Source organism: Gouania willdenowi, chromosome 13 (assembly GCF_900634775.1).
Source record: "Gouania willdenowi chromosome 13, fGouWil2.1, whole genome shotgun sequence".
Classification (NCBI taxonomy): domain Eukaryota; kingdom Metazoa; phylum Chordata; class Actinopteri; order Blenniiformes; family Gobiesocidae; genus Gouania; species Gouania willdenowi.
In genome coordinates, this window is record NC_041056.1 from 9,496,425 (window position 1) to 9,512,889 (window position 16,465).

The 16,465-nt window shown below is 38.1% G+C and overlaps 1 protein-coding gene across 6 annotated transcripts in view; it reads right to left on the reverse strand.

The window, feature by feature from the left end:
* Nucleotides 1-16,465, reverse strand: part of robo1 (roundabout, axon guidance receptor, homolog 1 (Drosophila)) — a 267,005-nt gene that overhangs the window by 24,794 nt on the left and 225,746 nt on the right. For all 6 annotated transcript variants that reach the window (XM_028463842.1, XM_028463838.1, XM_028463840.1 and 3 more), the window contains 7 exons: nucleotides 15,515-15,683; nucleotides 15,260-15,426; nucleotides 15,050-15,171; nucleotides 11,390-11,621; nucleotides 9,627-9,748; nucleotides 6,536-6,707; nucleotides 920-1,120 (listed from right to left, as the gene is read on the reverse strand). In XM_028463842.1, coding sequence (XP_028319643.1) covers nucleotides 920-1,120; nucleotides 6,536-6,707; nucleotides 9,627-9,748; nucleotides 11,390-11,621; nucleotides 15,050-15,171; nucleotides 15,260-15,426; nucleotides 15,515-15,683 — 1,185 coding nt within the window. The remainder of the gene's footprint in view (nucleotides 1-919; nucleotides 1,121-6,535; nucleotides 6,708-9,626; nucleotides 9,749-11,389; nucleotides 11,622-15,049; nucleotides 15,172-15,259; nucleotides 15,427-15,514; nucleotides 15,684-16,465) is intronic.

The window sequence follows — 16,465 nt, forward strand, 5'->3', positions numbered from 1 at the left end:
AAGGCTAATAGCTCTTTTTATATTGTTTACTATTGCGGGGTAGAGGCGGGGCATGTCATGAACCCTGTCACTTTAACTCACGTCAGGTAAGCCTCCCAAACCTAGAGCGTGTGCTAAATCCTCAGCAAATAAACCTCCAATCACTATTTACAGAGAACTACAGTAAATTCAATCAAGAGCATTTTCAATATGCTACAATGTTAGCGTGTAGTTACTGTAATAAAGAGAGACATTCTGGCTTCACCACCACAGTCTTTGGAGGGAGGTACTAAAAGCGGAGTTGTTGGACCTGAAAATGTACTTCACTGAAAACCACTCTTCACACCCTCTACTAAAGTCGGCGTGACAGAAATACAAAAAAAAAGGAAGAAATAAGAGAACTTTTCTTACAGCACTGCTAGCACTTCTTAAACTAGAGAATACTTTACAGTACTTCACATTCCTGGATGATGTCTTAGCAGCTTTTACGAAATAAAGATTAAAGTCATTGGACTGATACATGACTAAAGCATAACTGAGACACTATTCATCAAAATAAAGAGGGAGAGCTGTGTGTTATATCAAGATTCAAGATATGTTGAGTTTTCTATTATGGGAATACAAAAAAATACAATATTGCTTATGTATATATATATATATATTATAGGCGAGGGGAGCTGCGTATGCATAGAGTGGCAGTCTATGGATAGGTTTAACGTATTCATAGCAACGACCTTTTTTAAACTTGCTTTTCCTTAACCTTTCTTTTCCTTTCATTGTTATCTATTTATTTTAATTTTATTTCTTATTCTTTTTTTCTGTATTCTGTAAGGCGACTTTGAGGTCCTAAAAAAGCGCTATATAAAATTGATGTTAATTATAATTATTGTTATAAATTTTAGCGATAGTGTTAAGCAGAGTTAGAACTTAAAGCACTGACCTTTACGAATCCCTGCGTAGCTGCTGGACAGGCTGCTCCTTTTCTTTCTATGTCTGTACAGCCAGATACTGAAAACCATGAGGATAATCCAACACGCGGCGCCGATGCCTGCTATGAAGGCCGGCTGTTTGACTACATCAGAGATCTGCTGGGACAGAGGGTTCTCCTGGCTCACGCTCTCCGTCATTCGTCCGGATGAATCTGAAGAAAAGAATAAAAACTTTATTTAAAAAAAACATGCATTGGGTTGTACAAAGACTGCAAATCACAATAACAGTGTGAGACCAGGCATGCTACGGATGGTAGATTTACTACTACCTAAAGCAAAGACGAATAAATGGAAAAGTGCTGAAATGTACAGAACCATGGTGACATGGAACGCTCTTAATCCGTGTATCATTCGTTCATTCATTTTTCATTATGCAACAAAAACATGAAAAACGAAAAAAAAACAGTCATTATTTGATGTTTGTTTCCAAAACCAAAAGGAAAAAATGGAAAACATCTTGTTTCTCAAATTCAAGCTCTTTTGCTTCGGTACAGAAAACAAAAAACGGAAAACGAACAGCTTTATTCATTTTCTCCATTACCGATTGGCCAAAGAACGCGACCCGAAGTGTACTCTCATCCGACGCTAACGGCTATGCTAACGGCAGTTTAGCATGACAAGATCGCTGCTTCCAACTGTGCATCCGTAACATGTCCTTTTCGCTTTAGCTGGTTTTGGGCACAGAACCTCCTCACGGACATTCAGAGCTAAAGATATCATGAATGTGTAACGCTTCACTTCCTGGTCACGTACTTTGGCCAATCGGTAATGGAGAAAACAAATAAAGGTGTTCGTTTTCCGTTTTTTGTTTTCTGCACCGAAGCAGAAGAGCTTGAATTTGAAAAACAAGGCGTTTTCCGTTTTTTTCATTTTGGTTATGGAAACAAATATCAAATAATGAGTGTTTTTTTTTTTGTTTTTCATGTTTTTGTTACAAAATGAAAAACAAATGAACGAATGATACACGGATTGCTCTTCCAGAACCAATTATTCAAGAAAATAACAAATTTAAAATGAACTGAACATTTAATAATGTCTAGGTGTCTAATGTTGTATAATCACAGCTACTCAATATAATTAGGTTAAGTGTGATTTGCTTTAATTTATATTGCTATATAACTGATCCTCTAATGTTGGAGGAATTATTAATTGGAACTATAGGTCTGACTGTATGAATGTTGTTTTTTTGTTTTGTAAATTGTTTTAGTTGTTGTTTGTGTTGCTTTGTTGTGTGATGTGTTACAGTATATATAATTGTGTACTGCACTAACGACACTATTGTATTGGGTGTGGACTCCGGGAAGAGTAGCAATGGCTCTGGCCAAAGCTAAGAGAGATCCAGATAAAAGGAAAGAAAATGACAATAAAGGAGACAAATAGTCTTTAAAGTCAACTGTAGACCAGTGGTGTCAAACTAGTTTTAGTTCAGGGGTTCAGGGGCCAAATACGGAGTAGTTTATCTGAAGAACACTGCAAATCTTAGGCGGGAAAATTGTAATGTAATCCTTATTTATAATAAATTATAAAATATGTACAGCACTGATAATATCAAAGCAATAAGTGACAGATATAAGTCCCTGCAAAATCTTCACTTTCAATTTATTTGATTTTGTGACCAATTTTAATGTAATTTGGGGAATTTTTGAGGAATAATTTGAAGAAATCTGCAGGGTTTGGGAAATATTTAAAGTTGTGATATAAGCATGGGGGAAAATGTGAGCCCTGCAAATATTGTGGAGTTTCATTGAATTTGCGTATTATTTTGGTGAGATCTACAACTGAAGTAGCTGGTAATTTACACAATGATTCATGGTTTCTCTGAAGGGCTGGATTTGGTGCCCGGGCCTTCAGTTTGACACATGTCAAATCAAATATACTTTATTCAACTGTTAGGAACTTCATTTACAGAGAGAGTGCCAGTGCAGCAACAATAAAACACAGAAACAATAAAACACAGCACATATCCATTCACACACATTAAAATTCTGACATTCATGAGTTCACGAATAAATAGTTTTAAAACTCTAATAATAATAGATTAAAAACAAATGGCCAAAAGTGATAGTCCTTAGCTACAAAATGTGATGTAGACCAGGGATGGGCAACTCTATTACAGCGGGGGCCACAAAAATGTGATCGTATCTGATCCGGGGGCCATTATCAACATTTACAGTATGTCAGGCTCAGCATTTAGAATAATGACTGATCTGAGCATTAATTAATACAGGGTTGGGGGGGGGGGGGTGTTTTTGTCTTTGTGGTTTTGTCACTCAATTTGTAGTCATTATGTGTAATTTTTGGTGTTCTTGTTGCAATTTTGTGTACTTTTCTTGTCAATTTATGTGTTTTTGGGGTCACTTTCTGTATTTTTGTTGTTGTTTTCTATATTTTCCTGTTATTTTGTGTAATTTTGTTGATGGTTTGTGCGTCTTTGGAGTTATTCTGCAATAAATTGTTTTTTTATGTATGTTTGGGTGATTGCTATGTATTGCTTTGTTGTCATTTGATGTTTTATGAGCTATTCTGTGCATTTTTGCGTGTTTTTTATGTACTTTGTGAATTTTGTGTATTATGTTGGACTTCATACTCCTGCCAACTTCTTGAAATACAATTTTTGGGGATTTGTTTTGGGGGCCGCACAAAATTAGACCCGATGGCCACAAGTGGCCCCGGGGCCGCCAGACGCCTATGTCTGGTGTAGACCTTGTTTTTTTCTTAAGGAAGTGGAATTATACAAAAGAAGTATAAAGACCCTGTCTATGAATACTTTTTGAGACAGAAGCACAGACATGCTGCACTGAGCAGGGGTTCTGATAAAGCTGAAAAGAGAAGAATGCAGGAGGCTGTCATTAACACTATGCATCAGTGATTTCATAATTACACAAATAAAAAAACGCTGTGACATCCTCCTCCAATGCAGACACCACAGTAATTAGCAAAAGCCAGGCACATCTGTGAAAAAGATGAGGCGTGAATGCCTTGAAGCCACTTCTTGCGTTGTGAAATTCACAGTAAAAGCCTCTTGCCTGTGAGGCCGATCACAACAAAGCACTGCTCTGCTTTCTGTTTGCTTGGAACGTTTTTTGGGGCTAATTTCTGCCAGTCGACTGTGTTTGTTTGTGGTCACCATTCTAAGCTGGAGGGGTAAAAAAATGTCCCAAAGAAAACCAGTGTCCTGCCTTCACCCGTACTGTAACATTCTCTGTGTCCTTGTCCCCGTCTACGTCTCAGTTTTCCAGCTCTGTTCCCACTTCTGTGTCTTTTCAATTTGTTTCTCTCTTTCCTGGCTGATGGAACGAAGCACGACAAAGTGACTAAGCAGCCCACGAGGGACTGCACAGGTATCCAGGCTGGGGGCTCAGAGTGTGACAAATGCATTTGGGTGAAGCGGCGGGTCCCCACAGGCACATTGTTTCACTCCAGTGTCTGAACATGGCAACAATCACCACAGGAACTCTCTGAGTGAGATAAATTCTATCAGTCACAGCCAATGGTTCTTTATGCCCGTCCCAAACCCACTCAATCACACATTTAAAACCCAGACGAAGCTCGCTCTGCCTCTGCCTCATCCTGTTATTCATGTCTCTTCCCCTCGCTCTTCAGAGACGGCTCGCTTAGAGCTCCAGGGAATAAAAAACTAACAAATATCTCAACATGTTTGTCTGTTTTTACTTAAAAGAACAGAAAAAAACAACAGAAACCAAGAAGCATGCAGGCTGGTCGGACTGCTGATGATGTGTGGTAAAATGTTTTGCCACCATAATAGCATGTCTAGGATCAGAGGGCAGGTTTCATTATGGCTTCTGTTGTTTGAAGCCGAGCAGAGGCAGAAACAGTACGACCATATTAGAGAGGAGTGGTTAGTTCAGCTCTGCTAAAAAAAAAAAAAAAAAGAAGAAGAAAAAAGTCTCCTGTGTCTGTAATAATCACAAAGACATCTTTTGTGATTAAAGCATCTCAATGTTTTTGAAAACTACATTAAAGTCCTGTAATTCAAAATTCACATTTAAGCACCCACCCACAGAGAGGCTGGTGATGTTTTTGGAACAACAAAAAGGTAAAAACTTTTACTGAAAAGTTATTAACCCTTCTATTATCCTGGGGTCAATTAAACCCCATTCAATGTTTATCATTCAAAAAACTAGTTCAGTGCCCGTCGGAGGTATGTATTCATTATTGACATTAACAGGAGTTCCACAGTGTGGATGGGAAAATTATGGGATATATATATATATATTTTTTTTTTTTTTTGGTAGCCAAAACATCATCAAAATGTAATCAGCTGTCCCTTGACCCATTATCAACATTTCCTGAACATTTCATCAAAATCCGTTTATAACTTTTCATGTTATCGTGTACAAACAAACAGCGTTGCACTGCATTAGCTTAGCATTAGCATTAGCATAGAATAGAACACTGATGAAGTAACTGTTGATGACATCATCAGTCAGAACATTCTGATTGGAACTCTGATGACATCACCGTTGATGACATCATCAGTGTTCTAAAACAATGTTTTTTAACAGGAGTTCCACAGTGTGGACTGGTCATTTCAAATTGATTTTAAATTGGTTTTGGAATGACCAAATGACTTCAAAATGCACACACTTGAGGTATGCACAAGCCGTTGACAAAGTTTCAGGTCGATCAGACGCTGCGTCGAGGAGATATTTGCTCCACAAACACACACACACACAGACGTTCCTTGCTTTTTATCAAAAAAATAATAGTTGCATTTATTTATTACATGAATTTTCCTAATTTGATGGGTACAATTGATGTTTCACAAATGAATGAATTTTCAAACATGTAAAACCGCTCACACACAATAAAAAAAATATTTGATTTTGATGTCAATATTTTTCTTTTTCCTGTTTTGCCATGTTAACGTTCCTTTATTTTGTCTTGACTTTATTTTTACTATCATTATTTTTTTTCTCTTTAGTTAAAGTTTAAATGTTATATCGGGAGCCCACTTCTTTAAGCCCCTTGATTGTATTGATTTCTGTTCATGCCTGTCCACTGTTGATGTTATTATGTTATTATGCACTTTCTTATTAACATTGCCAACTACATTTAACTACACTTCAAAGATTCAAGCCAAACAATCATCCTAAAAACAACATAAGGTACAGTAAAAGTCTGTCAAAATAAAAAGTGAATCAGTATAAAAGTTTATCCGTATAAAAGTGCATGGTATAAAATATTAGAAAAGAGACAAATTTAAAAAAGACAGTATTTCATTTTCCATATTATATTAGTAGTGATGCTGGTGTCTGTTAAAGGTTTGGCCCGATGGTGGCGCTAGAGAACAGGTCAAGGTTTCATTATCAAGGGGTTATTTATGTATTCAACAAATAAACAAAATGCCTGACATAAAAACTTGGTCAACAATTTTATGAAAATTGACCCCCAAGAGTAAAATGTGTTAGTAATGTTAGAGGTTAATAGGAGGGTTACTGTAATATCACCAGTTATAACTTGGTTAAGGTTTATGAAATGGACAAAAGCAAATAAAGTTTGGCATTTATTTGGAAAAAAAATGAAGTACGCCTGTTTCCACTCACCAAGCTGGAAGAAGGTGATGTCACTTTTGACCCCAGGACCTGCCCCAGTACTGGCTGCTACCTCCACACTGTAACGGATCCCTGGAGCCAGACTGGGAATCAGCAGAGATAAGGTCATGCCGTCCACTGTGCGGTTGATGTGGTACCTGCTCTCATTACCCAAACACCAAATCTGCAGAGACAAAGACAGCGTGGAGGCTAATGCAGTTTTGTGCAGTTGTTCTGGTTTGAATAATTTCAATCAGTCCGAGCCACTGGTAATCAACCCAGTAAAATGTTGGGTTCTGTAACTACGACGGTTCAGCACACTGTGAGCATTGTATCACCGCTTCGGAGGAAGGAAAACAATTTACAGCATCACTTTATGTTTTACAAGCCGTGCTCAACACAGGGTCTGTGCTGGCTGTGGTAGCCATAACAAGCCTAGGAATAGCCTTAAACCAATAAAATAAAAATAGGGATCGGTAATCACACCCGTGAGCTCATTTTCAACAGAAGCCAGGAGCTGTCACTTCCAGGAAGTAGAGCCATCTAACAGGGCTGTCTGAAAGCGGAACACAAAGAGACGTATACATTCACGTCAGCACCAGGCCTGCACACCATCACCAGGAGGCTGCTTTCATATACCAGGCATAAACCACGTCACGTTGAAGATGTCTCAAACATATGGACTGTTTGATGAAACTTACAAAAAAATGATTTACAATAAAAAGTTGTAACTGAGCAACAGAGCTTAAAGCTGTGTTTTTAGGCCGTGCTACCGGACTCTAAACGCCACTCTCTTTGTTCTTCTTCTTGTGTACACCAGTTAAAATCACTACTCTTCTGTTATTCGTGAACGGATCGGGCTGAAATTTGCTAGATATAATCTATGGATGTGTACGCGTCAACGCTCGGAGCTTGATTTTCGATTTGGGGCCCAATAGAAAAGATAAAATACAAAAGCCGAGTCAAATATTACGACGGTTGGTGGTACCAAATCATTGACACATACAATATATAAATGAGGCCCATTACCCCATATGTGTCATGGGGGAGCCAGGGGGCCCCATTTTTTCAAATGACAACTCCTCCATTAGTTCTTGTTAGATCAGAATGCAGTTTGGCATGAATATGATGAGACGCTCAGAGCCCTTTTTTTTTCTTTTTTTAAATGGGGCCCAGGGGCCCACCCCTCATTTCCGGTAATTTCCAAATTTATGGGAATATAGCTGTGTAATATATCGTTCCAAGGGTAATTCAACGGTAGATTAGGATTATGCTTCGCACAATTCGATTGGGCCCTTTTTTTTGGCAATTTCCATTAAAGTCGTTTTGTCATTTATTTGTGAGTCAAATATTGCGACGGTTGATGGTACCAAATCATTGACACATGCCAATATATAAATGGGGCCCATTACCCTGTATGTGTCACGGGAGAGCCAGGGGGCCCCATTTTTCAAATGACTATTCCTCCGTTAATGCTCATTGAATTGGGCTGTAATTTAACATGGATATTCTATGAGCAGATGTCAAGAGCCTCTCTGAGCCTTTTTTTAACCGAGTCTGAATTCTCGGGAACTTGGTACGTGCTGTTGGGTGCGGAGACGCTCCGCGGGCCCGGCCATAGTTCATCAGAACTTGTTCAACCTTGGGGTCGCCTGAAATGACTAGTAATTTAAAAAAAATAAGAAGAAAAAATAGAGATTTTTTATTGATTATATACTTTTTCAAATTAAAACAACACATTCTATATTCTATACTACATTTGATCAAATATAAACATAGTTCTTCTAATTTCATTTCAAATGGAGTGTAAAAACTGGCACAACTCGTCACTAATCTTGGCTACTCTTTGTAATACAGTATAACAAACCAGATCAAAAACGAATTTGAGAAAAAAAATGTCTCTAGGTTCGACAGAAATTCTTGAAAAAGGTTGGGAACCACGGGCTTAAAGGATATGATTTGTTATTGAGCACTCTGACTGAACTTAAAACCATGAAATTGTTCTAAATTCAAGCTCCGAGAAACATTAACCTGGAAAATTCAAAAGGATGGACAATGAGAACATTTTCCTCCACTTTACATATTCGGATGGCTTTCAAAAAGTCTACACCTATTTTGAATACCATACAAAGGTAGAACTAGAACTATGAAGAAACTAACAATATGCTCTAGTACTTTTCAGTTAGTCTTTTAAAGAAATGAACAGAAAAATGTAGTGAAAATATGGTGTTTTCTGCTCTTTAATAACAACTTTTAAGAAATTAATCTTTGAATATTTAGTTTGTTCAAGTTGAATCTAGTTTCTGTTCCAATTTACCTTTTCCATATCACAAATAAAAGCTTTATATTGTGTAACACATAATAGAGGCACACTCATATAACTTTGACAGATGCAAGTTACATCGCCAATACTTTTACACTTCATTACATCACCATAGTTATCAAAATGGTCCATAGCAGATATAAGAACAACAGACATCATCAAATAAAACAATATAAAATGATAATTTATTGCCATATAAACTAAGGCAACTACACTTAGGTGACTAAGATAATACACTTTTGTGCTTTTTTAAATTGAATTAATTGCAAAGGTTTTGGTGCTATTACATAGTTTGCTTGGATGAAAAACAACTTCCACCAAAAAAGTTGTAATACATGGATAATACCATATAAATCCTGATCTCTTTCTTCTCCAATTCTTAGTAAAATGAAATGTAAATGTTTGATTCAAAGTGCAGTGCGTGCAGAAACAGTTGACTAGAATTGATCATTTGGCATCTCCTGCTCATTTTAAGTATTTTTACATTTTATTTTGAAAATTTGAGGTGTCCCTTGGTAGAAAAGTTCAAATTAAAATTTCCACAAGATGGCACTGTTTCACAACAGTTTCTTCTGGCTCTAGAGTTTTCCAGCACAAGAGAAAGAGCAATAAGGGGGTTGGGGAATACAAAGGTAAACCCCAACCAGGAATAATTAGCTTTTATCATGTCAGTACATTGTCTTTTTTTTTGTCTCTACGTCTGATTCTTTCTCTCCTTTGTTGGCTCTAAATATCAAGAGTCTAGCTTGTACAGTAGTTATGTCTCCTTTCTTTTGTTACCTTGTATTCCTGAACCACCCCATTCTGCTCATCTTCAGGAGGGGGTTGCCAGGAAACCAGGATGGTGGTGCCATTGTCCCCGTTCTCCGTCACAGTCACCTTACGAGGAGGGGCACTGGGAGCTGGTGGCACAATCAGAACACACACACACAAAACACACACACACACACACACAAACGTGTTTGTACATGAAATATTTCTGAATCACTTCATAACACCCACAATTCAAATGAGCTAAAAGCCAATTTCATCTCAGTGCGATTCCAAAGCTGATGAGAAATTGAGCGACTAATTACTAAAACGATGTTGTTTTCATGAGAAAATTGACTTTTTGTTTCATATTTGTGGCTTTTATGACTGCACGCAAGGCCCGTGATTGTTTACTCGATGCAGAGACGGAGTAATGATGGCAGGGGTGAGCGCAGAACCCGTGGGACAACGGTAATTAAACTAAAATTATTTTTGAACGCAACATATAACATGTAATTGCAGTGTGGAAATGTGTGCCAGGCCTTTCAACACTTTTGAAAGACTGAAATGTGATGTCGAGAGCCACGGAAATAATTATGAACCAAAGCAGGAACAAAGGGAGACTCCAGCAGAAAATGAGTGAATGACTCGCACACATGCAGCACAGCACATGCATCACAAAAAACTCTGGGGTAAACATGCACATTTCACACACTAACAAATTCAAATATGCAGTTTGGTTTGACCCAAAACCTCAATAAAGTGCCACAACCACACCCTACCAAAAAAATTAGTGTAACACTTGCACTGGAGTGTTGTATGTAGGTTTCCATTCTAAAGCACGCTTGTATTTGTACCACATTTGAACATAATCCTTCTCAGTGCAGCTGTTGTCCATTCTCGCTGTATATTAAAAAAAATTGTAAACTTTTTTTTCCAAATATTTTAATTTCCTTTTTACCATCACTAGTCCTCCCTAAGGAGGGTAAGAAAGACTGTATCTAAGGGAGCATATAAAAAGAAAGAGCAATGTTACACCTAGGTGAGGGGGAAGGGAACAGGGAAGAGGGAGTCAGGGTAGGACAATGGGAGGGGTGGAGAAGAGTCGACTGTTATACACTTGCACTGTGCTGTAGGTTTCCATTCCTAAGCACGCTTGTATTTTTACAACATATGAACATAATCCCCCTCACTGCAGCTGTTGTGCATTCTCACTGTATATTAAACATTGTGTTAATTGCGTTTTTACAAGTACAATTAAAATCATAATAGTCATTTTTCCCCTGAATGTCAATTCTAATTATGTTCTGTTAAAGTTAAATCACAATTATTTACAATTACCGAGCCTGAAATAAATAAGCCCATAAAATGTAACCTTCCTCATGGGTCATATCAGCTGTAAAATACAATAAAAAAATTATCAATCACACAATTTTTTTGAGGCTCTTGGTTCCCTTGTTAGGCTTACTAATCAATTAAAATATTGGTCTTATAATTTTTGGTGTGGGCCTTGAAAATAGTCAAATGATCTTCAAAAGAACAGACAGGTAGTGGGAAAACTTGATATGAAACATAAATAATTATTAACTACGTATGTGTTACATGGTTCCCGAGGTTTGTGTTTAAATTGTAATTGACAGTTTTAATAGAATCCCCATGCCAAATACAATTATGAAGTCAATTACAATTCAATTATGATTACAACAGCAACATATACATACTGTATACTTTGACATAATTGACCCCCAACCCTGGCACTTGCACACAACTGCACATGCTCCCTCCTCACCAACCTTCTTCCAGCGTTTTGCCAATTTTGACATCGCTGTCTGCTCCCTGGAACTCATTGAAGAAGGGTCGGACCTTGAATTCATACGTGACCCCCTTCCGGAGCTGTGGCACCACGGTGCTGTCCTCCCCTGGGGTTCTCACTTCATACACGGCCCATTCACTCCTTTGCTGTCCCTCTGGTGAAGGCCTATACATCACCTTGTATCCCTGGATGTACTGGGACTGCTGTTCCACCTGGTGACACATAGATGCAAAGGAAAAGTCTTAGAGATGGTTTTTTTCTTCTGTCGGTCGTTACCTACTTCTACACCGTTTGTCTGATTTTGACAAACAAGCTGTCAAAATGTTCCCAAGAGTTATGCTTGTACTTTGATAGTTTGTAACTTTTAAACTTATTGAGTATTTTGTGAAACTGCATTGACTTTTCGTGGATAGCTGTTTAAGCTAGAGTGGAGCTGCTCCACTTTTTACCTTCAAATCTTTGCAAACAAATTACAAACCATTCAACCCTTAACATGTTCAGCTAATACTGTACGTTCAACTTACTTCAACCTTTTTCCAAACGTAATTTCTAATTTTTTTTCGAAGTTATTGCTAGATTAATGCTAATGCTAGGCGAATGCTAAAGCTAGGGCCATTCTAATGCTAGACAAATGCTAATGCTAGGCTAATGCTCAGTTAATGCTGTCAGTGTCCAATCCTTTCTCGGGCCTTATCCTTTCAGATCCTTTCAATGCATGCGCGAAACGCGTCTCCATCCTGTCGGGCATTTTATTGGCAATTCGTTTACTATTTAAAAGATTGAAACACTGATATTTAAAAATAATAAAAAAAAAAAAATGTTTTGAGTGATTTCCAATTTATTTTGGTTTTTATTTTATTTTCTGTTTGTTTTTTGATTGTCAATGTTGTGTATTGTGTTTTTATCTGTTTTTGTATATATCGTCTTGCGGTGGTTTTTCCTTTTTGTCTTTTTTTTTTTAATTAAGATGTAAAAACACCAAAAGACACTCACATATTTACATGTGTACTATTAAAATATTTAATAAGCGTTGTATGGTCGGTTTATATTAAAATATCACGTCCCAGAAGCTTTGTCGTAAAGATTGCAAGTAAAGGAAGTGACGTAGTCTACGCGCATGCGTTGAAAGGATCTGAAAGGATCGAGCACTAACAAATGCTAACTCAAGCTACATAATGCTAATGCTAAGCTAATGCAGTACGACGCAGGCCAGCACCTGCATCCTCACATGCATTTTCTTCAGAAAGTGCAAATCATCCAGTTGGATTTTATTATTTGCTCGCACAGCAATGGAGCATTGAACAGCAATGGTGGCGTGCAACTGATACGGTGGTTGGGAATGGGGTGCTAACTCATCACATCACCCCCTCTGTTCATTTATACACATCTATATCTTTCTTTCCGGCTGTCTATGCACCATTTGAAGCAGCAGTGATTTGTGCAAACCACAATATGAGGTCATTGGCCAAAGGTTCCTCCGAGTCTGGAGCTGGTTAAATAGGGCCAGACTCCCAGAACAGCCTGTCTCATCTTGCCATATTCTCAATTCAGGAAGGAACAAGTTACAAAGAGTCCTGAACCCTAAAGACATGGAAATGTGAAATAAAAACCTAACAACGCTGTGTTAAGAGGATAAATGTTATTGGGAGGGATTTTCTCTTGGTGTAATCTGTAGGTAATTAATACAGCCTCGTGATCCCGCATGCTTAAGAGAATAACCGCCGACCAGGATGCAAATATCCAATACGAGTCCCAGTGGGAGTAAAGCAGCATGGCCAGGCTTGTAAAGAGTTTAGTGATTTCTATATCTCACTCTCATAAAACATGCTGCCAGCTCAGGTGGTCTTCATTACCCTGAAGACTGTGCAACCATTCAATATAAAATAAAGTAGAATTTAACACCGTCAAACTCCACGTTGGGAAGAGATTACAACCCCTAAATAGGAAAGAAAAAAGAAAAAACCTCATGCCAAGGGTTTTACTGGAAAATTCCACTGAGGCAGAGTAACTGGGCAGTGATGTATTCAATCAGTCTTGACATGTCAGTATCCTATTCATCACTCTCTGTGGCACTCCATAATACCTGGGAATGTAGGGGTGGCCTTATGTCAAAAGGCAAATATAGATTTTTGGTAACTTCTAATAAACCATTTGAAACTATCTATCCTATAAATGGAAGAGTAAAAATGTGCTTATCCTGTATATTAGCAACATGTGCAGAGCCAGAAGGCTTAAAGCAGATTTTAATGCTCTGTGTCCAGCTTGTTCCAGCAAGCACCTTTCCATTCTACCATCTGTAAGACATTTGGGCTTAAGAGCAAGACTCCACCATACTGTCCTTTTCGTTTTCATTTCTTAAACAGCTGCCAAAGATTTTTAATTGTAAACCCACTGCATTGGTAATTGGCCAGATGACCAGTTAAGCCTAATTGTATGACACATGCAGGTTTTTTCTTCTGGTAATGTCGTCAGTGGAATCTTCTCTGACGGATCTTAGAAGTGGTATAAGTCAATAAACAGACTTTGGAGTTTATTCAACTATCAGTCTTGTTGTCTTTAGGAACAATGTAGGCAGAGTATCTCTTCTTAACGGTACATTTAAAAAAAAAAATTTTTATTCTTCAGGGGTGTCAAACTAATTTCACTTCAGGAGCCAAATTCTGAAGTTTGATCTCAAGTGGGCCGCAGAGCTTAGGTGGGAAAAAACAAGTTTAAACTTTTTTATACCCTCGTTTGCACTTCTACGGATAACTAACAGTATGTAAGGCACTGACAATATCCAATAAATAAATGACAGATATCAGTGCTGGATCTTCTTTTAAAGATTTTTTTAAATAATTTTGTGATCATTTTTTGTGTAATTTAGGGCCAAATGTTCTTTCAACAACTGTGATTAGATTGCGATTAAAAAGGACAGCCATCATATTAGATAAGCACGGGAAAACTGAAAAATACTCAATAATCAAACTCATGGCCAAGGGGCCAAATCTGGCCCTTTGGAGCCAAATCTGGCCCTTTGGAGCATCCAATTTGGCCCACAGGAGAAAGTAAAAATGACAGAGAAAACATGAATCATTGTAATAATGAAACTCAACAATATTTGCAGGGACTCATAATTGATATATGTGGTCTTTTACATATTTGAAAAGAAAATATTGTACTGTCACTTTAGAATTGGCTTCTTTATTTTAGAAAATATCTACAACAAATATTTACCGTAGAAACAAATCGTGTAGTTCCTACACTGTATCAAATTGAATCGTTTCGAATCGAATCATTTCGAATCGAATCGTTTTGAATCGAATCAAATCGTTTCGTATCAAATCGTTTTGAATCGAATCAAATCGTTTCGTATCAAATCGGTCTGTAAAAAAAGGATAGCGTTTTTTAATCGAATCGTAACCTGTGTATCTAGATGCATATCGAATCGTTTATGACAGGGAGATGTGCAACCCTATGATTCATGTTTTCTCTGCCATTTTTACCTCCTCCTGTGGGCTGATTTGGATACTCTAAAGGGCCAGATTTGGCCCCCGGGCCTTGAGTTTGACACACATGCTCATAAGCCTCTCTATTTGTCTTGTTGTGGCAACATTGCTTCCTCTGTGCACGTATGGCATTATGCAGAATCAATACTCACCGTCCACTGCACCCTGACAGATGAGGAAGAGAGAATGGTGGGGTTGTGCAGGTGGATCACCACTTCTCCCAGTTCCCTTTGGATCTGACGATGGTCCACTCCCTGACTGGTGGGAGGAATATCTAAGACCAAAGAGCAGAAAACACTGGTTTAATACATAATAATTGCACAACACATTAAAGTGCACATGAGATTAGCATTAGTTTTTACCTTGTGTTTTCACAGCATCAGTGATTAGACTGGGATCACTCAGACCATAAGCATTAGCCGCTCGTACCAGAAATAGATAGACTGCACTGGGCTTTAAGCCCTTTAGTACATATGACTCTGTTTTCACATGCTCTGCCAAGGTCTGCCAGCTACTGCCTGATGCATGGCTGCAAAAACAGAGACACAGCTTTAAGGTTTACAGTATTCAAACAAAGCAATGCTTACTCTATTGATCAGTGAGTCAGTTTGTTTTACCTGAAGGCCTCTATCACATAGGAGGTGGGTGTTGCTCCAGAATTAAGATTGGGTTTCCAAGAAAGGGTGACGGAGGTGCGGCTGACATCCGTGACCTCTGGTTTGGAGGGGGCACTGGGGATGAGGTTTGGGTCAGTCGGTCTGTTGGGCTGAACTGGGGCGCCAAATTCTAGATTGGGCAAAAAAAAAAATGCAGGCGCTTGTAGCATGAATTAAATCACTCATTAAACAAAATAGTGTAATGCATTTGTCATTTCTCTGCAGATTATATTGAATCATTATAAGCAATCGTAGTAGTGATGCATTGAAATTCCAGCCGCTGAAAACCAAAAATGCACTTTTGGGCCATCTTTGGCACAACACTTTGGGAAACACTTTTCTCATCCATAACAGGATGTTACGATTACGCGGGAAACACCGGAGCACGTAAGTGTGTTTTATGTTTCTGCGTCACATCGGCCCTGTGGTTACGTGTAGCCCTCGGTTAACACGGACCCCTACATTGCAGCGTGACGCGTCACTGTGCATCAGCAGTAGAATCTGGTTTCAGCCTGTCACTCGGGGCACATTTCACAGAGATCCTCTTTACCACATCACAACGATTCTTGGTATGAGTTATAAAGATCATCACTTGGATGGGATTAAACCAGCATGCACAATGATGCACGCCGCATTCAGAGCACACAGAAATGCACTTTGTGTTTTAATGAGAGAACATATTTAATTTGACTCTTTTTCAGCAGCTCAGGCCTGAACAATATTATTTAACGTACAGTATGATTGGGGTCAAGTTAAAAAAAAAAAAAATATTCATTCAATGTTGTGCATTGTAAGAATGTCAGTGCTAAATAAATATTTTCATATTTTGAACTAATTTATTCTTCGAAGCATTCTTATTATTTTATACAATTAAAATGTTTTCATTTTAGTGAGGTTAATAACATTCAGAGC